Source organism: Echeneis naucrates, chromosome 11, assembly GCF_900963305.1.
Source record: "Echeneis naucrates chromosome 11, fEcheNa1.1, whole genome shotgun sequence".
Classification (NCBI taxonomy): Eukaryota; Metazoa; Chordata; class Actinopteri; order Carangiformes; family Echeneidae; genus Echeneis; species Echeneis naucrates.
In genome coordinates, this window is record NC_042521.1 from 3,374,396 (window position 1) to 3,398,257 (window position 23,862).

At 39.5% G+C, this 23,862-nt stretch overlaps 1 protein-coding gene across 1 annotated transcript; it reads left to right on the forward strand.

Annotated features, from left to right (window-relative positions):
* Positions 1-215: 215 nt before the first annotated feature.
* On the forward strand, positions 216-23,650 carry nudcd1 (NudC domain containing 1). Its single transcript, XM_029514024.1, has 10 exons — positions 216-430; positions 1,255-1,409; positions 3,072-3,257; positions 4,448-4,631; positions 5,824-6,012; positions 8,555-8,762; positions 12,793-12,937; positions 13,742-13,867; positions 19,133-19,292; positions 21,558-23,650. Exons 1-10 carry the CDS (start codon positions 316-318, stop codon positions 21,845-21,847), a joined length of 1,758 nt encoding a protein of 585 aa, XP_029369884.1. The 5' UTR covers positions 216-315; the 3' UTR covers positions 21,848-23,650.
* Positions 23,651-23,862: the final 212 nt, after the last annotated feature.

Below are 23,862 nucleotides of genomic sequence, written 5' to 3' on the forward strand. Positions count from 1 at the left end.
CTTAATAGTTCCGCTTCGGCGACGGTTAACGCCACAAAAAACGATTCAGCTGTAAAAATAAATAAATAAACAAGACTATAGAAACAACGACATTTAAACCCAGGGCTAAAATTAATTAAAATTTAAAACAATCTTTGGGCGTTTAAAAGAAAATAAAACGCCACGAACGTACAACAGGAAGGTGGTGTCCGCCTGTAAAATGGTTCCGTGTTGGACCGGACGGGAAACGTGCCGTCCCGCTGACTTCTCCTCCGCCAACATCATCATCACCACCTGGTTTTAACTTTTGAACACGTCGGTCTCTTTTAACGAGACATGGCTGCGTCCAACTATTCCCTGAAGGTCAACCGGGGCCTGCTGGACCCGAACTTTGAGAGCTACCGGCTGTCTCTGGACGCCATACCGACCTACAACATCGAGCTGGACGCTGGTGAGACTCACTTCACCGGGACAGTTAGCAAGCGAGCTAGGCTAGCACCGACGACGGCTAAAATATGAATATAAAACAGCCTGGAAATAATAAAAAAAAAATCAATTTCTTATTCTAAATAAGTTGGAAGCTGCTCTCAAATAGTTTTAAGTTCATTCATTTTTCCTTGAGTGTGCTTCTGTGGAAATTAACTCCCAATAATTATTCCATCTGCGCAGATTTATGGAAGCTGAAATGACAAATATTTTTTCCTGCTCATATCCGCGATCAGATACTTTGTTGTCAGGCTCCTATAAATACAGCAAGTTCATCTTTTCACTTGAATAGATGAATTAAAATCAGCATTGCACTGTTTATATAGACCTACATCTGCTGCTGCAATAATTTTTAGTTGTCATTATTTTTAATGTCGTTATTAACACTGCTCTTGTGGCGTCCTGTGTTATTTTGATTTACTGCTATTGTATTTTAGTGTCAGTCATAATGTTCTTCATATCTGTGTGCTTTGCTTCTATCACATTGTGTTTTCCCTCCTTGTGGGTTCATTTGAACAATAAGAGTTTTGCTCTACCTCTGCCTTACTTTATATAATAAATTAGATTAAATTTGATGTAATATTAAGTGACATAGAAATGATGATCCTTCAACTTTCAATTGCTACAGTCAGAAGTTGATGGTGGGGCATGCCAATAATATTCTAACACTTTGGTGCATCTTTCTTGAATATAAAAGCTGTGACCGTTTGTCTGTGTCTTCTAAAATATGGTTGTGTGATGTCACTTTCATGTCTTATCTAACTGTTTTCTTTTTCATCTGTACAACAGCTGTGGAGGAAGTTAAGCTGAAGGATACTCAGTATACCCTGGAACATATGCGGGCTTTTGGCATGTACAACTACCTGCACTTAGACCCTTGGTATGAAGATAGTGTTTTGTTTGTGGACTGCAAAGGACGGGTTCTCAGTCTCACAGTCACTCTGGTAAACCTCCTGATTTTATTTATTTTTATGTTTTTTGCCGGGGTCTGTATTTCTGGTAGCTATTCAAGTCTTTGTGCTTCAGTGGTTTGTGGGTCTCTTTATTGCTGGTTAGTTGTACTGTCACAACAAATCTTTGTATTTATTGTTCACGTCATAGAAATCATGTATTGCTGGACTCTAATGCATCTGACACACCAGTAGGTGGTGATCAAATACTTGTGCAACAGCAGCCCATTATACATTTTTATTCGGTCATAGAGTGAAAAGCATCTTGATTCCAAATTTTTTTTAAAAATCTTTAGGTTGAATGTGACTCATCAGAACTCCTTTTAAGGCTTTCTTGATTAAGATGTTCAGTACGAGCTGGTGAGAGGGTCAGTTTTTGGGGAGAAAACCTTGTTTTTGCTTTATTTTCGTCCATTAAATGAATCAGCCCAGAATATAAAGTTGTGGATGAGGTCTTGTATATCTGTGGATAATCACTGGTGTCATTAGATGATTAACTCAAGTCACTGATCCTGTACCAACATGCTGTGTTGAGGAGCAAAATCAGCCCAATGACCTTTTCAGCTGTGACTTCTGTCATGTCATTGAGTGTGATTAGACATAATTAGTGTTTTTTCTGTCTGAACTGGCCTGAATGAGGGTCATCAGATGATAATTTTATGAGGTAGGATATGTGGCTTTCAGTAGTGTCATTAAATGGCTCTTTATGGAAATGTGTTGCTCAATTCCTTATTACAATCACGACATGATAATTATCATCCCTGGCAGGGTCTTTTGTGTGCATTTGCGAGGAAGGGTCACTTAACACATTACGCAAAAGTGGTTCACACTCTTGTTCAGGATGTTAATAGCAAAAGATGGCAGAGAAAATGATCTCAAAGGTGCATCATGTATTGGATGTGATATAACATGCAGTGTCACTCTCCATGGCAACAGCAGGGCACGGGCTGTATTGTCCCTTTGAAATGCTGGTAATTGATGCTCATGTGGTGGTATATCTGTATATTACTAACCAGACTTGAAGAGTTATGAATCACAGCCAAGTCACATGGGTGACCATCTGACAGTTGTGAGGAGCACTAGCTGTTTGCTCTTACTTAGGTTTTATGTTGAAGGTGGAACAGAAAAGAAATGTTTTTCAGTTTTAATTTCTGATGTTCTGATGAGAAAGTCTTCTTACGGTATTAGAGTGATATGAAACCAAAGACCTCTATTTTCTTCTTCTGTTGTTCAAAAATCTACTGGAATCCTTGTGAGTCACAACTGAACTGCTTAAAGAAAGTAATTTGGTTGGTAGCAGTAATACACATGTTCATTGCTCATTATAATGCAACATTCTCAGTTTTTGTAATTTGCAATTATGTTGGGCAGTAATTTATATTGTATCGTTCGCCTTTCCTCACACTTACTGTCAAAAATAATAAAAATCTGCATACATTTGAATAGTTTCCTATCAAGCAAAGAGGTCAGTTTTTCTCTGGTTTCAACTTCTCAAATATGAAGGTTTGCTGCTTTTTTCAATGTCTGTAGATTTTCATTGACCGACAGGAAAAAAAATCCTAAATATAATTGTTTAATTTCTGTCCACCAACACACTAAAACACATTCCAGTTTCATTGCACTGAGAAACAGTTGGGTTTATTTTTGTGACTTCAGGACACTGCACTCGGGAAACCCAGAGAGGTCTTCCGTCTAAGTGCTGACTCCAGCCAGAGTGAGAACCGTCTCTGCGCCTCCCTCAGCCTCACCTCGGCGACCTGGGCAGCCCTCTCTGACGGCACAGGCCGATTGTTCCTCCTCCGCACCGGCAAGAGAGGAGACAGCTCTCAAGTGAAGTGGGAAGTAAGCAGAGCAGTAGTCATATTTTCTAAATAATTTCTGTGTTTTCCAAAATGTTTACATCATCCCTTGAATGCATAGCTTATGTGTTGCTTTATAAGCTAGAGCTCTCAGTGTATGTTCACAGGGTGTCTCATGACTTTTTGACCTTTTTTGATGTCTTCTAACACCAATCGGTTGCTTATTGTTTTATTCACGCCAGTTACATGAGGCCAAGATTGGGGGAGATTGGAGGTATTTTTTATTTTTCAGAAAGTGGGTGTACAACTGGTGAGCCCATGAAACCTAATTTAAATCGATCCTGATATAAAATATCCAAAGCCTGTTAAAGCTCCTCCCTCTGTTTATGGCCAAAAACTGTTTAAAAACACAGCACAATTTCACCAGGTATCATGAGCACCTCACCAAACTATATATTTGTAACACTTTTTAAAACATATTTGAAAAATATACATCATATTTATATCCAATGATCTCGGATTGAATGACAGGTCAGAGAGAGTTAGAGAGACAGATTAAAGATTAAATGTCTCGTCTTTCCTTTTCATGGGATTTACAGATTTATCCTTCAGCCTACCATATACATCTTATTACTGGAACATTAACTATCCAAGAGTAGCTTAGAAATGCAGATGTAACATGTAAATATGCTCATATATTATAAAATGCCCAATTATTGCTCACAAAGACTTGCTAAAAGAAGTGTTCTGAACAGTCGTGGAAATTAAAGCCTTCGAGCCAGTGTTGGCGTTTAAAAAGCTTAGGCAGGCTTCGGTAATTGGCTTCAAGCAGCGAGGAATGAAGTCTTTTCTAAGATGCATCTTTGTGCACTTTATTCTGTTAACAAGCAAGCAGTTGGGATTGGTTCCAAATGGGGGCTCTCACTGAGAACAAGGCCAGTTTTTTAAAAGCAAAGTTCAAGAGTGGAGTTTGTAATGAGGACTAAGGCCCTTGAGTCCGAAACTGTAATGAGAGGGGACAGTGAAAGCTGTGTGGATAATAATCTCTGTTTCTTCTAATAGATCCATGTTTTTTTCTGCTTGATGCAGCCAATCTTAATTTTATTTTTTGCGGTCTCTGGTGTTTGCCATATAAAGATGTATTCCTTTCACATTAGTGGAAGCTAACAGAATTTCCCCAACATCAAGCATGACCTGCCAAAAAAGCTGAGCTTGCTGCTTCTGTGCCCGCAGCCGCTGTTCAGCGAAGACATGGGCGAGCCGTTCGCCATCCTCCACAGCGTCTCACATGTCCAGGCTGGAGTTCACACCGTGGAGGCTCTGCTGCTCCGCATCCTGAAAGACCCGCAGGAAACCAAAGGAAGTGGATACTCTGTGTCTCTGGAGTGGATCACAGTCGCTAACACTGCGGGACATGGTGGGTGGTTCACTGACCCATCACAATTGCGGTAATTGAGCATGAAATACTACAAGACAAATGCATTATGCATAGTTGGGTTTAAGGCAGGATCTAATTTTTAAGCCTATTATTTTGCCATTTGGACATTTTTACTATATCCACATCCAGTAGTAGACGTAAATCCTTGTTAATTAAACCCTTCTGGGAAGTGAGTAATAACTTGAACCCTGAATAAAGATTCACAGATTAGATTGACCAAAAACAAAAAGCCTTTTGAGAGTCTGTTACTCATTTAGTTGGATTTAATTCTGATACCTGCGAGGTGTCGAGTGTCTCAATATTTTACTAAATCTATGTCTGGTCTTTACTACTACTTTCAAGACAGCAGATGTTGAGTATTCTTAAAATGCAACTAAACAATGTTGTAAATGATGTAAAGAACAATAGGCAAAATCTGTAGTTTTGCCCGTTCAGCAACATCAAAAAAGAAAGAGAGTGTGGTCATTATATTTAGGGCCAGAATAAATTTTTTTATGTGCTGAATGGAATTAATTTAATTTCCACATTAGGTCGTAGTTTGGGAAAGGTTCAACTTTAAAGTTTCCAATGCCAAAAACCGCTGAAGTAAAACAAATGCTTAACCAATACATGAAATTGGTGAATGTACAGAAAATGAATTCATGGTAATCTTCATTTCTAATACATCTTTTTATTACAATTAAACATTTCCAGCTAATTAAATGTTAATGCCTCTAAATGGATTCTTATCAGTCAAAATGACTTATTTCATTCATGTTCTGAATTTATAATAATTAAATCATCAATCGACTATTAGTTAAATATAAAATAGTTTGTAGTTGCAGCTTAAATCTCATGTGAAATTTAACATGTGCATTAAGATGGCTCTCCGATTGACCACTGCTGTAACTAGACCCCCATTTCACCTAATTTTCATTTTGTGGTGGCTGCATTTTATTTGCAGAGCTAATAACCAATAAAAAACTGGATGTTGACTGCTGGATGGTGGGTAAAACCTTTTTCCCAATGGAAGAAACATGAACTCGGTGTGTGAGGAATGAGTCCAATAAAAATAACCCGACCACGGCTCTGTCGTGGGATTTGTGCATGCTGTCTGCTTGTGTCACAATCTAATAGGAGACAAGATTATGTTAACACCTCCATCACCGCATCCTCTGGTCTCCACCTGCAGGGCAGGAGAAGAAGTACGAGGTGAGGAAGAGAAGAGTCCTCAGGGGGAAGTCAGTGCCTCATTACGCGGCGGTGGAGCCGCAGGGGAAGGGGCTGATGGTGGCCTCTGAGAAACCGTTTGTCTTCACACATGTGGATGGTCATGCTGTGGAGCAGCCAGAAGCTGAGCCCATGGAGGTGGATAAGGCAGGTGGGTCACATGTGCTGCTGGAGAAATGATGCCAGAGCTTGATAAGTAATAAAAAAAAAAAAACCCAACACAGTCAAACACACAGGATGTTCAACAATTATGCTTCTTTTTTACTGCTGAGGTATACTTTGGTGTTTAGTGAAACGTGCAGAGAGCTTCAGCACCACAACCCTGATATAGTTTCACTCCACAGGGGTCCATACACATGGGGGTATGGATGTTTTGATATTTTTTAAATTGCATCTTTCTTCACCAAACATTGTCACTGAACAAGCCAAATGTTTAAATTTGGCTAATTTTAAATAACTTTTTCTACTAATTACCTGATGAAAAAGCTACTCTTTTTCCAAATATATATAAAAAAAAATCAGTCAGGTAATGTAGATAGGGCAAGGTGTGTGTGTGTTTGTGTTTGTGTGTTGCTGGTGCAGATAAAGAATAATGGCAGCTTTTTAGCCAATCCTTTTATCATTGCTCAGCTTTACTTACTTGGGAGACAAATTAGTGTATTAGGTGTCAGGGGGTTAGCCTGTAAGTGATGAGAGGAGAAATTCAAAGCAGGTAGGAGAGATGGAGGTGACTTAATGTTGTGCTGATGACAGAGTCCAAATGATTTGATGGAAAAGTCTCTGAAATACAACTTGAATCATCACAGGAAACCAAAAACACTCCACTTACAAATAAATGGCCCCAAAAATGATAAACTGAAAAGTGGATGGTTTTAAAATTGTCCGTTGTCCATGCTGTGTCTGTTCAGGCGTTTTTGTTCAATCAGCTGAAAGCAAAGCAGAGTGGAGTGGAGAAGGGAGATGAATGTTTGGGAAATCAAATGGGTTAAAAAAAAAAAAAAAAAAAAAAGTTTCTTGGTGATAGGACATAAAGAACATGTCTCAGTTCATCCACCAGATATGGAGAACGTCTGTTAGTTTGGAGTGTCACCAGCATCAGAGCGCAGGCTTCGCCAGCAATATCAGTGTTGTCTTCGCTTCATAGGAGAGTTGCTTATGGGAGCGTTGGCACACAGTTGACTGTTTATGAATCAGATTCTTCAAGCTAATGCCTCCCTTTTTGCCTCATCTTTATATGTTCATTTAATTTTAGATGCCTCTGAAACATGGCAGAGTTGAAGAGGGAAATATCAAATATTGATAAGAACGGGAATACACGTGTGCAATGACTGTTATTTTCAGCTGTTGCTAAAGATATTCTTTTTGTTCACTCAGAGGTGAGTGTGATGTTCCTCGCTCCTGTTTGTCAGTTCCGGAGTGTATCGTCACACTAAAATATATCATCTATATGTTAATTTATCAGTGAGCAACCTCTGACTCGATCTTGAAAATGTGATTCAAGCATGGGGCCGCGAAAACTGCCTGGATTGTTTGTTCCGTTTGTAATGATGCACTTGGCGGCTGGTGCCATTTTTATCAAGCATCTGTGAGAGAAGGAGAATATGGACAGGATGCCAAGTGTTCAGGCTTTTATAAAACATGTCCTGCAGAATTCCACGTCATGCTTCTGTTCATTAAGGCATATTGCACAGACGCTGTTGACTACAAAAAAAACGTGTTTGGTGGAGGATTGCAAAATGTGAAGAGTCCATTTGAGGTGTTGTCGGAGACTGCAGGGAGCTGGCCTTCTTAACAATGTGGGAAACAGTGAGAGCTGATTTGTTCACTGTAGAGTATGAGTGGAAAGACAGCCGTCGTGTGTGCGTGTATGTGACAAAGGTGCATAAGCAATTGGAGATACAGCAGCTCCTCCGAAGCTGCTACTTTTTTCTATTTTAATAATAAAAAATACGGTTTTCTCACCCTAAATCAAAACACGTACAGTGACAGATGTTTGATAAATGTGCCACACTCATTTGTTCAATGAACAACAGCAGCCAGAAAAATATCACAACTCGTAGCTTGGACCCACAACGAAAACAGCTGATGTGTGTGTGATGTTGAATTCATTACAGTCTCTTATCTGTAATTATCACTCACAGATAAACTGGACTAAACCACACAAGCACTCAGACTCATTCTTGGCAGAAGTGACAAACTGTTGTGATTTTGGATGCATGTTTAACTTTTGATTCTAATTTAGTGGCCATTTGTGTCTGAAATTACTCTGGAATTTCTTTTTTCTCCATATTCTCAATCTGTTTCTTGCAGACAGAAATGCTACCACTTTTTCAAATTTATCAATTTTGTAAAAATGATTAGTGTCTACTGTGGAAACAATTTGTCAAAATGTTTGATTAAATATACCTTAACGACCTGAACTGTGGCTGCAGATCATTGGTGGATTATCTTCAGATGGTTGTTGAGAAATTATAAAGAGGGTGATTCATATTTTCCTACAATCCCAAGTGAACCAAAGTCTTCAAATCAGTTGTCTATACTACACAAAGATTCACTTTTATGTTGCAAAAAATTAAAGAAGCAGCGTCACTAAACATTCAACAGTAAATACCTTCACTTGTTTTACGTAAAACAGCTGCCTCAGGCTTGTTGTGAACTTTGGTGCTACCCTTTTCTCTCCTGTTTGGATTCAGATCCCATTTACTTCTGGAAGCAGACGGCGGAGGATCTCACCGTTTGTGTGCGCATGCCTGAGGGAATCGCCAAAGAGCAGGTGCAGTTCAGGTTGACGGCGGACAAAGTTAGCGTCGGAGTTGAGGGTTTCCCTCCTCTACTAGAAGGACAGCTGTTTGCACCTGTAGACCCCGAGGCCAGCGCCTGGATCATCAAAAACGACAAAAGGTGTGCAAACCTGGATTGTTGTTTGTTCTTAAACCTCAGGAGTCGACACACAGCAGCAAAACAGTGTTGGGGGGTATTTCTTCTGTAGGAGCTGAACAGGGAGACATAAATCATTTAATCAGGGAGAAGTTTCCTCCCATGGTCTTCTTTCTTTATTCTGCTGTTTCTTCATTGTCGCTCGTTAACTGTGATATCAAACCCATAAATATAACACAGTATAAATATTCTGCACCATTTGAAACTCAGCAGAGTGACTTGTTTGCTCAGTGAGACATTTGAGAGACAAGAAGCCTAAGGTTGGTGTCAGGGCTCGAGACAAATTAGTCCAGTTTACCGGCTTCATGTCTCAAAAGGGGACTGGAATTTGATTTCACTATTTGTAGATTTTGAAAAACAATAAGAATAATGTTAAAATATGGTGGTACTTGCAGTTGTTGTATTGAGTGAAGAGGCTCAGGTTGAATACACCTGCCTGAAAGGGATTAGGAGTTAGTTTTGTCTGTTGATTGTGGTGATGAATAATCTTCATCTATGTAGAAATGTGGCCAAATACACAGTGAAGAAACTGAAATCTCGTCAGTGATTGCGATGGAGGATGTTTGGACGTGGAGCAAAGGATGAGGAGGGGTTGTTGGCAGCTCTCCAGACTGAATATTTTCATACATCAGTAGCTACTTGCGCTGTCTTTCAAGGAAAATTGCTCTCTTGTAGTGATCCAGACCCAGAGTGATTGAACTTGTCTTATGCATTAGTTGAACATCATCAGGAAAGAGGTGACCTCATCCAGAATAGGAACACATGGGGGAAAAACTCCTGAGCCAGACCTGGAAGGACGGACGACCCAGGAAGGAGAACTTCAGATTTCAAGTGGCAGCGTAGTCGTTCAATAAAACACTTGAAATCTTGTGCTGTGATCAAAAGCAGACAGGAAATAAACAGAACTAGCATGTTTGGTGGGCAACAAAAGTACAGCAAAAGTTCACAAAATTATAGATTAAGCAGTTTAACCATCATTAAACATTAGCTTAAATCTCTTTTGGTTGATGGTTTTCAACTTGCTTTTGTGCCTTTGCCACTAGATTTATTAAACCTTTTTGTTCCAGGAAAGCAACTTTGTGGAGAAACCTTTGCTACTTTTTGTGGAGGACTCATCTTTATTGACCATAAACTCTAGATAAACTTGATGGATTAGCTCAGTATCTATTTTTCTAAGAAGTTAATGATCTCCTGTGTCAAGACTTCAGTACAACATGATATAAAGTCTTTAAATGACGGTCCCATTTAGAGGAAAGTAGACTATAAAGCTGCTGTGTGATTAATAGACTGTACCACACAATCAGGATAAAGTCCGGAGCAGGTCAGATCCAGCCCTCACACCTTCTCCATCCTATGAACCATCTTCTGGTCTCAAAATGCCAAGGTGGTGAGGACCATGTGCCTATTGAAGTCAACGCACTTGCTGTGAAACAGTGGAGCAGCTCTTCATCTTTTTATCCTGCATCCTCCCCTGTGATTTAGCCTTGCAGAGCACTAAAACATGAAGAAAATGGTTGGAGGGGGTTGAATAGATTTAATTAAAATGGAATCTTTTAAGCCACTCGTCAGTATAAGTTGAGTCATATCCCCCACTTTAAGACCTTGTGTGTCTCTGTTAGTGCTCCATCTCTGCGACCTGTCACATCAATACAAATCCTCCAATGCTTTATTCAGTGTTTAAAAAAAAAAAGACATGTTATACGGCTGTTTCCTGATCCTTGGTGCTTTTAGAGGCTTGTGTACATCAGAGAGAGAGAGAGAGAGAGAGAGAGAGTTCACATCGTTTTTCTGTCTTTGTTTCTGTGCAAAAAAAAACAAACAAAAAAACCCCCAAACAACATAACATAATTGGGCTTAGATGAGGAACTGTGAAATGTTTATCCAGTAAATTTTGGTGCTGCAGTGCAGATATCACACGTTGGAATATCTATGAAACAATTACAGTCAATAACAAAAACCAAAGACGTTATGGTAGTCAAACAAATCGGAAAATAGCTGGTTTGTTTTGGGTGTCAGTGCATGCAGTCTGCCTCTGCGCCCGGTTTATCAGCACCAGTGCGTTCTGCTCTTTGTGGACAGACAGCTGAGTGCCGTCCCGCTCTCTTTTGTCGGGAGCTGAATGAAGAAGCTGGCCTTTGTGTCTCTTTCATATCTTCTCATGTCTGTCCAAATACAGACAGACCAAATACAGACCATTAAAAATAAAAACCTTCAGTATGGCAATGAATGTTCCTGTTTCTGAAGACCCATGCTCTCATTCCTCTCGTGGGTGTGCAGCATGTTGAAGCGGGTGGATGAGTATGGACATGAATGGGTGGGGGGGGGAAAAAAAAACACTATACACTGGTACAGTTCTCTTTAATTCCTTCTTTTAACGAGATCAGAGATGTACACTAAAATATAATTCTCCCTGGTTCATACCTCAAACCTACACAAAGTCTGGTACAAATTATTTAGGTACTTTTTGAAAAAACAGAATAAAATAACATTAGTGAAAACATAACCTTGCTGGGGGTAATTAATGTTCTTCCCCTGAATAATAATATTGGTTACTGAAACCCAAAGCTATTAAAGTTGCTCTAAATTCAGCAGACCAAACTGCACCGGAGAGTCCAGTATCATAAACGTGACGAAGCACCGTCATACTTCATTATGCTCTCATATATCCACAGGAAAATTCTAGAATATGTTGCTTTGGGCCAAACCCTTATATGCAAACATGTATAAAGAAGAAAATGCCATTTTAATTTTATTGTAATGTATTCCTATTTTTTCTGGGCGACATAAAAGTGGATCTTCATTACCATTATTTAGTGAAACGTCTAGAATTAATGAATAGCCACACGTGTCCTTTTATTGGTTTCATGGCACAGCCTCCCCTCCTCAGCACGATCAGATCTATATGGTCCATCTATGCAAAGACAATCATGCAGGAAATTATGTGAGCTGTTTGTGCTGATAATTAATTACAGTAATTGGATTTTTAGTTTTTCATTCAGAATTTAACAATAGAACCTAACGTAATAGAAATTGTTTTATCAATCTTCACATATCAGAGCTTCGTCCAACCTCAATTTTTAATTAACTATTGATATGTTAGTATTGAAGTACTTTTGCACTCTCTCCAATTCATTAGTTTGTCAAAAAAAATTTCTTTTAAATCATCCAACATGGTCACCTTTCTGTGACGTGAGCAATTGGAAATATTTTGATTCCCATGTTGGACCTGGATTGATCAGAGTTTTAACTATTTAAAATAGCTGAGCAGTAAATAAAATTCAAAGTAAATACAGTTATTACGGGTTAATTAACTAAATCATCTCCTCATTAATCCAAATCATCTCATGCTGCATGATATTGGCAGATAAAAATTTTAGATGGTTATGATGATGATGATTGAACTTAATGTACATCTTCCAAGAATTCGGCTCAGTACTAAGAATTCTTCGTAATATTTTTTTCATGCTCTCTTGCTTCACTTCTCCACTGGTCAATTTCAAACACCTCTCACTTTCTACTTGAGGAACATGATGTGTGTCAAAGTAGGTCAGGCACTTTTCAATCAGATTGAATAACTCTTCAAGCTCTTCTCTGATCGTTCTCAGCTATTTTGCCTTTTTAGCCCGCTGAGCTGTTGATTGAACGTTTACCGGTTGATTGCATCATTCTCATTAGTGCATTGTTTGCTTTGTTTGTAGTTAACAAAAGGGTTGATCAGGTACATGCAAACTTTTGGTACTGAAAAAGAAGGTATTTCTGTACATTCAAATCATCATTTTATATATATATATATATATATATATATATATATGAATGAACAAGTAAATTACTATAAAAATACAGAAACAGCACATTTTCAGAACTAGACTATTTTTTTCTGTTTATTTATGTATTTAAGTATTTAATTGTAATTTGCAGGAAAGTTTTGTCCCTTTTAAAGTCTCCATGTAATGAATCTAAGTCAGTGTAAGTTCTCTCTGTGTTGTCTCTCCAGCCTGGAGGTGACCTTGCAGAAACGCACCGAGGGACCCTTGTGGCCAGAGTTGGTGATGGGTGACAGGAGAGGAGAGTATGTGATGAGTGACGAGCAAGCTGCCCTCATCCATGAAAGACTGACCCACCTGACCTCCGAAGACCTGGTGAGGAAGACTCTTTACATTACGCTGATAACTCAGCACTAAAACTAATGGCCAATCTCTTTTAGCTGACACATCATGCATCAGTTCAAACATCTTAATTAAATGGTCTCCATTTCATGAAAGTCTGCAGAATGGTAATAGGACTTATTACAATGTGAGATATTTTAAATGAAAAGTTGGCATCCCCTTGGCAGCATATGGTAAAGAAAAATTGTTTTGTTTTTTTTTCTGTGATAAATGCAATTCCAGGAAAATGCCACAAAAATTGAATGGGGAAAAAGTGAATAATCAATAGTGAAGTACTGATATCATGCAGCATAGTAAAATACCTTTATCTATACTAACATATTTGCCACAAATGCCTGATAAAATGGTTAAATCATTGCAGTGTAAATTCACTTTGAAGAGATGACTCAGCCATGAAACTTTCACGATCACACTCTTTGTCTCGACTTTTTGTCTCGGGAGATTTTTTCACGACCTTCCATACTATCTTTTATTAAGCTTCAGCGTCTATCTTTTAACATCCCTCCCTCCTCGGTGACCTCTGCCCTCCGTCACTTTCCTCTTCAGCTGCTCTGAGTCCCTCATCTTGCTGCAGCCATCTACACATCATCACACTCCGGTCTCCAGAGTGGCTCCCAGCGACATGCTCAACAGCATATCCTGCCACTTCCTCTGTCTCACCCTCACTCTATTTGTATCTGTGGTCCACTTAAGGCCCCCCTCAGACCTTTTCCATGCTAATAAATGCAAACCAGTGGAACTGTAGCCATTGTTCTCCCATTCCTGCTTTTTGTGCAGAACGGAAACCCTGACAGGGACAAGCCCCCTTGTAACTCTCAGGAGCTGGAGGACTGTGATGGGTTCCCAGAAGACAGCTCCAGCCTCACACACTTTGACGGAGAATCTCTCAAGCCCACTCAGGTGGTAAGTAACACTCTCCTTCACTTATAAACACTCTGATCCTTCAATTGGTCAAGCTCAAGCCTTCCTATTGAATATGTTCAGTCATACCTGCTGCCCATCTCCCTCTTTCATTCTACTCAAGCCTGCTGGTGCGGTTCTGCTGTTCTTTGTGTTTGTCAGTGTGCGTTTTTGTTCAGTCAGACCTCAGTGAATGACTGGCCCTGCCCTTTGCTAAGCAACTAGAACAGGGAACCTTTCAAAGAGTCAGTGAGGAAGGAACAGAACTTAATTTCCATCCCCTTCAAATAACAAGAACTTGTACCATTGTGGCTGACATTTTTTTTTTGTATAAATGTTCATGCAGTGAATACACACAGGTTGGATCCCTGCAACAACAACTTTGTTTGTGGTGTGTGTGGTGCATGAAAGTTGGGTCAGATTTGCATCCTGATGCTTCATGGGTCCCTGTCCAAACATATGTCGGTATATTTCACCATCCTTTGTTGGAAAAAGTGTCACCTTCAGCAGCAGCAGTTAGCATCCTCCTTTCATTTTTGCCATTTATTTCTTTGCTGTGGTGTTTTGAACTAGTGTCAGCTCAATTTTAAGATTTTGTTTTTATAGAAGCTGTAGCATTTACCATGTTTGTGCCTTAGAGTGTTGGCGTGCTTAAATTAGTAAGTTAGGGCTGAAGGTCACGGCCTCCTCCAGGACCAGACCACAAGCATGCCTCCAAAACATGTGATATTCAAGGAAGAGCAGACATTTTTGGCTCTTGGCTATTTAAGTGAAGGAGGAGACGTTATCTGTAAGGCGGTAAATGATAGCTACATCTCATCCATTTTTAAACAAGTAGTGTGCAAATATCCCCCATTCTGAAATCTGCTCAGTTAATTCTTCACAGCTTGAACTTCAGGAGAAGCTGCACAATGAAGGATTTTTGCAAACATTTAATCTACCCAGTGAGGTATGGGGATTGTGTTTTTTCATCCTCTTTGGCATGGCAGGGTTCTTAAAAGTGGAAATAAAGGTAGAAAAAGAAAGAAGGTGGAAGCTGTTGCTCACTCCAGAACATGTGAGGACAGATGTTTTCCTCTCACCATTAGTTTTCCAAGGTCAGAAACTTGCCTCCCTCCTTGGAAAAGAATGCCATCCACTACAAGCTTTCCCTGAAGAAATTAAATGTGCCACGTCAGACGCCTAAGCATCCGTTTTCTTTAGATAGAATTTAGGAAGTGACATGTAAGCTTTCAGAATTAACACGAAAAGCCAAAAGAAAACACGCGAGTTCCTGATGCAAATATTTCTCGAAGCATCATTCTTATCCGCTGTATTAAGATATTGGACACTGAGCATGAGTGAATGCTTCTCTTTTTCCAAAGCTGATTTATCACACTACAAAAGCTCTATTCATCTGTGGACATTCGTCTCCATCCACTGATGCTCCTCTTTCAGTTTCATGTTTCATGTGTTTCATTCGCACAAAATTATTTGTCTGTGGTTTAAAAATTCATCACCGCAAAAAAAGCTCAAAAGCTTTTCATTATTTAAGTGAAAAGTGAGTAATGAATATTGAATATAAGGCACCGTGTTTCTGTTCAGGCTATGATGAAGTTCCTGTTGTGCATAAAAGCCCTTTATGCTTCTCCCTCCATTTACTTTGCAAAAAGTACAGCTAGACCGGCTGCGATCCTCAGATGAGGTGGATTATTATTGTGCCTGTACCATCATCCATTCGAAGGACAGTTGCATGTGCCTGAACGTGTGTGTGTGTGTGTGCGTGTGCACGCGCGCTTGTTTGTATGTATGTGTGGGTGTCTTGCCAATGTTTGTCTCTATTCCAGGTAGCCATATATTGCTCTTTTTTTTTTTTTTTCCCCTTACCCACCTTCGCTGTATTCGCCGTAATGCTTTTTTCATTCTCCTGCCCACTAGGAGTTATGTCAACCCTTCTTTAAAACCTCTCAGCTGAAAATGGTTTTTCCAATCCCGGTTGAAAAGATGAAGAATGGGTTTTAATGTGTGTTCACCAGAGGAAGACTGTGAGTCACATCCCCTGTACATATCTGTAATCCCCTGAACAAATGAGCATATCTGTACATCTGGTAACTGTGGCTAAAGCAGGCGTACACTGAGGAACCTGGAATGGAGGATCTAATTTATCAAGAAGGTTTTTGAAACATGTGAAAGATATACAAAGACTACTGAACATAAAAAACAGGAAACGCGGTGCAAACTGACCAATGTGGAACTCAATCAGCTGTAGTTTATTAACATGACAGCTAGTCAATGTTCCCAAGCTGCAGTGAGATACTGATGCCTGATGGCTGAACTGTTAATGGGCACATTTTTTTTTATATATGCTTCTAAAACATCCATCTCTGCTCTGCACGTCCGAAGTGAGAGACCCTTTTATGAATTCAACAAAAGTCTGTTGTTTTTGTTTTCCATTTTCATTGAATCATCCGGGTGACATCGCCGTTCTGTTGATTGCACCATGTGAAAATACCAGCGTGATGTCTGCGCTGCCAACTTGGACAGATGTGACTCCACCAGCTAGTCAACATCTCACAGCAGCAGAATACAGTGTCTGTTTTTTTTTTTTTTCCTGTTAAAGGCTCTGAAATGATCAGCTTTCTGAAAGTCAGAGAAATGGAGAAAGAACGCAAACTAGAGAGAAGGATGTTTAACTGTCTGACCTTTGACTGGTTTCTTTAAAAACAAAAATAGAATCAGAATAAATGACGGACTCTTTTTCTCTGTGGAGCCGGATGAGCAGAATGACGCAGTGATGATGGTGTTGAGCGAGAGCTGGCATTTCAGCTGTTATTACAGGCATTTGGCCTCTGTGTTCAGGTGCATTCTCCTTTGATTTTCTGAGGACAGATTCTCATTTACTGTCCTCCATCTACAAAGCCTATAAATCCTTTGATAGAAAGAAAGAGGAATCGCTAAAAAGTTTTCAGCCTGGGAACAGGTAGTTATTTGTTCTCAGCGTTTGCGTCAGCGGGCTAAAATTGTGTTGTTTCATGTTGTGCACATCAATCGTGAACCTCAACAACACAACATACGGTAATTTTGTAAAACAAAGCAGAGGCAGTTGAACATGTATATAGTGAACCTGCCACACACTGCTAAAATGCTGAAATGTGTTTCTTAACTGTAATACAGATTTTTTCACACCAAACTTAAGATTTCTAAATTTCTATATCCACTCTTCATCTCTAATATTATTCCAGTACTTGACTGCCCAAAATTCCCTGGTGCAGCAAAAATTATTTATTTATGGATCTGCAAATAAACACATCAAACACGTATCATTTCATCAAAATAAAACCTTTGTGAATATAGACAGATAATTTAATGTAGAGGCAGTAAATTCACTTTCAGTGACTGATAACAGACTGATAACTGGGAGGATTTCTGCTGTGTCCAGCATTTCCTCAGTCTTTTATCAGACTCAGTCCCCCTGGCACTAATATTATCTCTGATGCTTTTTTTACTATCATTTTTTTTTTTTTATTCTGAATAGCATATGTCAGTGAATGGAATCAGCAGGAATTTAAATTCTGGACTGGGAAGTTTAATCTGATCTTCCTGCACTTCCGTCTGCTTCATTCGATAATAGTTTGTAAAGAAACCAAAGCTGAGCAGGACAATGATTTCTCCTTTATTATCCTGTTAGCTCAGCTGTTTTTATTGTCCCGACATATAAGGTGAGACATAAAGAGCCTGCAGAATGTAATGGGGCCAGAAGCTTTTTATACGGTGACCTGTAAAATAGTCCTGTTTGTGTTTTTTCTTTTTCTCAGAATGCGATCATTAGTGAGCTGCAGGACATTAGCAGAAACATTTTCATTTTCCAAACACCCAGGTTGCAGTTGCTGTAGACAGAGCCTTGTATTAGTCACACAATACCATCTCTTAGTCAGTGACGTTGAAAATGTCTCAATGAAATAATCCTTGTGAGTGTACTGAGGATGTGTGATGTCTTTTTTAACAAAGGCGGCACCTTTTTTTAAACAGTTTTTTCCAGTTTTCACATCGACCTTTATCGAGCAGTCATCGTAATATCAGAGTCCGCATTCACACCCAGCATGATGTGAGCAAAGGCAAAGACTGTTATTATGAGTCAGGTGTAAGATGCTGTATGCAGAGGTTGACTTTCTAAAGCAATTTATTCAGAGGATGGTCTATTCTCAGCAAATAAATTAACCATATTCATTTTATTAGTAGTTTGTTTTTTTCTTTTGTTGCACCAGCAGTGACTAATGCGAAGAAGAAATGAACAATAAATCTTTTCTGCAAAGCGTTTTTTTTTATTATTATTATTATTATTATTATTTTACATGGTCACAGCATCTTTTAAGTGATGGTACATGTTTTTATTTGTGGAAAGAAAAAAGCGCATCAGTGTCGATATTCTGCATTTTGTAAAGCTAGCTGGCACGTAGTCATTGTCACTCAACAGGTTTTGTTGAGTGTCGCTGCGAGTTAAATGCAAGTGGCAAGAAAATAAGTTTTAGAATGGAAGAGCGACGGCTTTCTAAATGTCTTGTCACCGTGCTCAACAATCAACCGTTAATATATGGGCTGGTTTATGCAGAATTTTTAATGCCTGTCGAGTGAGTGTGGAGACGGAGAGGACGGCGCTGCCTGACAGAAGTTGAGACATCAGTAAAAAGATAAACATAAACACAAGAACAACGTTCCTGTGAGTCAAAAGCGGGCATCAACAATTTGATAACAATGATATGTAGGTAACATGGAATGAATCTTTGGTTATTGGTTGAACAGGCTGTCTTCAACTCCAGTGATATCCTCTGGCCTATTTTATATTTTTCTGATTTATGGATCAAGAAAATTGCTTATGATTCAACTGTCCTCCCATATTTAACAGCAAAATGAAGAAACATTGAATTGTGTTTCCTAAACGTTTATATTTTCTATCATGACAGGATGTTGTTCTCTCGCATTAATATGGTGATCTTTGATTTTACTGCAAAGTGAAATTACAATCAATCAATACACCTGTTCAGTTATGATTAAGAGGACTGATGCGAATAGTAATTCAAGCATTGCCCTGCACTTCCTTTATAAAGTAGAGGAGGCAGAAAAGAGAATCGCAGGTTTTATCTTCAGTCATTCCTCTGCAGGTCTTTGGTCCTGATCCCAAACCTGCTCCTAAGCTCCTTTCCAGATCCATTTAAACATGGATGGATTCAGTAAAGCAGGTGGAAATGAGCTCCCACCCCATCCTCACCCTCATTGTCTGTCTCTCCCCAGGTGAACCTCGGCAGCCATCAGTATCTCTTCACGGTGGATGTGAACCCGTCTGAGATGCCGTGCTTTTGTCTCCGACACGACGTGGACGCTCTGGTGTGGCAGCCGCGACCCGACCAACCCAGCGACATGTGGGAGCACGTCGCCACGTTCAACGCCTTGGGTAAGAGCCTCAACGCAAAAGTCCTGAGAAGGTGACACAGTATGAGCTGTATTTAAAAAAAAAAAAAAAAAAAAAAAAAAAAAAAAGCCAAAAGCTTTGCAAAGCAGCAACAAATGCCAGCAAATAATACAAATAATATCCACTTCTCTTTAGGCGTTAATATAAAGTGCGTTTTCATTGTCTTTGGTTTAATTTGAAATCTTTATTTCTTCATTTAAAAAAAACAAAAAACAAAAAACAGTTTACTCAGAGAAACCAGCTTCTGAGGAAACATTTGCTCTGGTGTAATTGCATTTCCTCCCGACCTTTGTCTTAAATTGCTGCTTTCCTTTTTCAACTAATTGACAGAAGATGCTGCCGCCTCGCTCTTCTTCTTTTTTTTTTTCTGTGTGTGTCAGAGCAGAGTGACAGTGCAGAGTGTACAAAGTTGACAGCTCCTTCTCACAGAGTGACAGTGTGTGATTTAAGAGTTTTTCATCATGTTTAGGGCTGGAAAATTACTTGCTCAGACTTTATGCCAATTTCAGTTTTAGTCTGACTGACTTATGATAAGAGAACTTTGTGTAATTTGCCGTTATAACGTTCAGCCGCTCGGATTCAACTCTCCCACCACTTCAAGCCTTCGACATGCACAATCATTCAAGATTAGAAACTTCTGTACGTGGCAGAGAATTCTAGTTTCTGTAATCTATTATTGTGATTTTTTTTTTTTTTGCTACATTGAAAAGAATCAGCTGAAAATGATCAATATTTGATGACCGGTTTAAAAAAAAGAAAAAAAAAAGGCCCAGATCTGCTTCAGTAGAAAATGGGATTTGTCCAACTCTGTGCTACAGATTATGTTGAGGAAATTGTGAAAGCGCAAGGACAACAAACACAAAGGCTTCTGGAAACAGTTTTGTAACTCTGACTGGGCTTCTTTCCAGTTTTTGACTTGGACTGCCAGCTAATGCAATCGTGGAGTTGCTACAGAGCCCAGACTTTGGCTGTATATCAGTTTGGGACAGCCGTCTGTCGCTCAAAGACAATCCACAGTAGTCCACAAACACTAAAGCTGAGGACCAGAATACTCCACAGGCAACGTTAACATTAGTCCCAGGCAGCGTTTGGACTCAAAAGGAAATATGGGAAAGATGTTTGAAAGCAGAAGCATTAAAAGATGTCTGTTCTTTGCTCCATGTAAATATCCGGGATAAGTGGATTATCTGCCTCTTCGCTCAGCTGCTGACTGATGTCTTGATATTGCTGTGTTCATTTGTTTTCAAAGCTCAAATCAAACACTTCCTCCACTTCTTGACGCTGGCCTCTTTTAATCTCACTTTATTGAATTTATCTGCTCCTCTCTCTTTACTCAGGCAGCTGGTAAAGATTTATTTTTTATTTTGATTTTCCAGTTTGACATCTTCAGGTGTTTGTTTGTAGAATTAGTTAAACTCTCTGTTTGTAGAACATCATCCATTTTGAGAGTGCTGATGTTCCCAGTGATATTTTCATGATTTTCATGGAAATGATCTTTTTGGCTGGAGTTCCAGTTTCATCCTTCCACATGAATGACTCATGACTCTTGAACCAGGATTTAACGGCTCTTTCAAAGTTTGTACAGTCCAGTTTAGTAAACAGGTTATCTGCATACGTCTCAGGAGGTGAAGGTAGAAATGATACAACACATTAAGGCTTTCATATTGATTGTGCTGCCTAAGGCTTCAGTTAGGCCGCTTTATATTTTAAAGCCAACCTTGTTAGCCGTAGCTTCTGTTATTGAAATTACTTTGGTGACAGAAGGAAAAGCTGGGGGTGAATTATTTAAAGTTTTTAGTATTATTTTATAAGTGCAAAGCAATTATTGATATGCAGTATTCACATCTGTTCGTAAGTTTTCTCCACTGCTGATCGGTGGCTTCTTGCTGGCGAAGATTCAGATTTTTGCTTGACAAGAACTTAAAGAATGATTGCGTTTCCAAGAGGTTCCGATGTGCCTTTGAGCAGCGATCTGATTGGACGCTGCAGTCAGTTGGTATCAGGAAGTGACACAGACCTCAGGCTAGCTGTTTAGCATGCGTGCAGATTTTCACCCGTGGAAACTTCTCCTGATGAGTAAAGGGATGAAGTCCAATGAGTTTCTCCTGCATCGGTAAGTAAACAGCTGCTAATGCTAACTCATGGTTTTGTAGCAAAAGCAGAACTTATTCATGCTCAGTCAATGTGAAAACTCTGAGACTGAAAAACGACCTGTGTGTGTCTAATTTGATCCTTCTGTCTTTACAGGCTACGTCCAGGCGTCTAAACAGGATAAAAAGTTTGCGACCTGTGCTCCAAACTTTTCCTACGCCTCACTGTGCGAGTGTCTCCGCCGTTCGTTCATCTACCGACAGCCGTCACCGGTGGAGACCGTCCTCTTCAACAGGAGCCAGGGCCGTCGGGTAGCACAGGTTGCCAAGCAACAAGTGGCCAGTCTGGACTCGGACAAACCAATCCTGGGCTTCAGGGCGACCAATGAGAGACTGTACATCCTGACCTCCAGCAACCTCTTTGTTCTGAAGGTCAATAATAATTAGATCTGATTTCACATCTTCATCACCTTACCTGCTAAAAGTGTAACCATTCCAAACTGAAGATGTGCTGAACGTGTCTTGTTTCATTTTCAGTTCGTCTCTGATGCTGAATTTCGGCACGTTTTCTCAGATCAATGGGGAAAATGTCCAGAAGGACAAAGTTTTTCAAAGTGAACATTAATGATTAAAAAAAATTCCCATTTAATCACAATGGATATTTCACACATGTAGTGTTCTGTTCGTGCTCACTGCGTCATTATACTCATTGGCTCACGTGGATCTCAGTGCAGATAATGTATTTGTGTACATTTCTCTGACTGAATGACTGGCTCTGCTGCGCTGATTGTGTCAGATGGTCAGTGGGGACGAGTACGCTGAGGAAATCCCTCACTCTGGCTTATTTTACAATCATCGCTGTGGAAGTCTGGATGATTTTCATAAATTTACATAAACATGTTTCACATGTCACACCGACTCCTGTTGCCCAAGACCCCATTTTGGATGGATCAGTTCGGCCTGAATCCTACAGTGAGACAATGCCTAAAAATACAATCCTTTTATATTTCTGTTTGATGGTGCAGATATAAATGGAAGCACGACCCTTTTCATCTCTAGGGGGATATTTATAAATGCTGCAAATGACATCTGACGCATTTTTCCTTTGAGCTAAAAAACAAGATAGATAATGAAGACACTAAAATCAGTGTTCCTGCCTTGTGTCTTCAGCGGACATGTTTTAGGCCATTTACACAGTCAACCAACTCAAAAAGATTTTTAGGGAGGGGGAACGAAGAAAAAGTGATGGTCCGCTTCCCCCTTCTCGATATTTTAAAAGTAGAGAGATGGAAGCAGTGCGGGTGAAGCAGTTAAAGTTTTTGTCGAATTAATTAGAAGGAAAGAGGTTTTAACTCTGACTTCATGTCTCTTTTCATGCTCAGCCGAATAGTTAACAGATACAAGCCCATCGCTGGTTTAAAAAAAAACAAAAAACCCACCAAACTTGTAAATATTCAGAAATTGCAGAACTGGTCAAACCGATTTATTGATCAAGCATAAAATTGCTCGTAGTGTGTGAAAGAAAACGCAAAGAGCAGTGCACATATTCTGGTAACTATAGTGCAATCCCCATCAACGCTTTTAAAATTCAATGGTCTGCTGTTTGTGTCCTCGACCCCCCCCCCCCCCTCCTGAGTCCTGCAGGTTTCTGAGGCTCAGCCACACTATAGTCTGTGTGTAATCAACCTTATCTCTTGTCTCTGTCATTGTGTGTGGTGCGCTGTGGTGTGGGATGTGGGGGGTGTTCTTTTGGGAAAATCCACTTTTACTCTGCTTTTATTTAATTATTTGTGTGCAATTAAATTAGAGCGCACTGCTTGTTTTTATTAGTCGCACCAGCATCCGTGCATTACTTGAAGGCAGCCTGTCAGAGCCACTAACGTCTCCCAGGATGAGTTTGTTTACTCAGACACAAAGGGGGGGGGGGGCATGTTGTCAGGCCATCAGACCTTTAGATAGTTGCCCACCGTCTACAAACCCTCATTTCGCTGTTTTCAGGTGAACGCTGTACATCATTAAAAGTTTGTTCAAAGAGCATCTTTAAGATTGACAGCCACGCTTTCTTTTTTAGATTTAATCAGCAAGTTATTTATCTGAGATGATTTTAACAGCAACGCTATTCAAGTTATTTTACATTAGCACATATAAAACTAATGCTAGTATAAAAATGCTTTTTAATACGATTTTAAGATGAACAACCTAAAAAAAAAAAAACTAAAGAAGACAAACTCATTGCTCTACTGAAAAAATTAAAAATCACAATTTACCTGAGTAAAATGCAGTGCAAGTCAGGGTTTTTTGGACTACGTGTTAGTTTGTTCATATCTAAACAATTACAGACAACAGCAACAGAAACTTACTGGAGCCACGTTATGAGTCATCATCTTTTACTTCATACAGCAAGAAACCAAAGTGGGTGCCCGCTGATACATGAAAGATGTGAAGGAGAAACTTCTTTCATA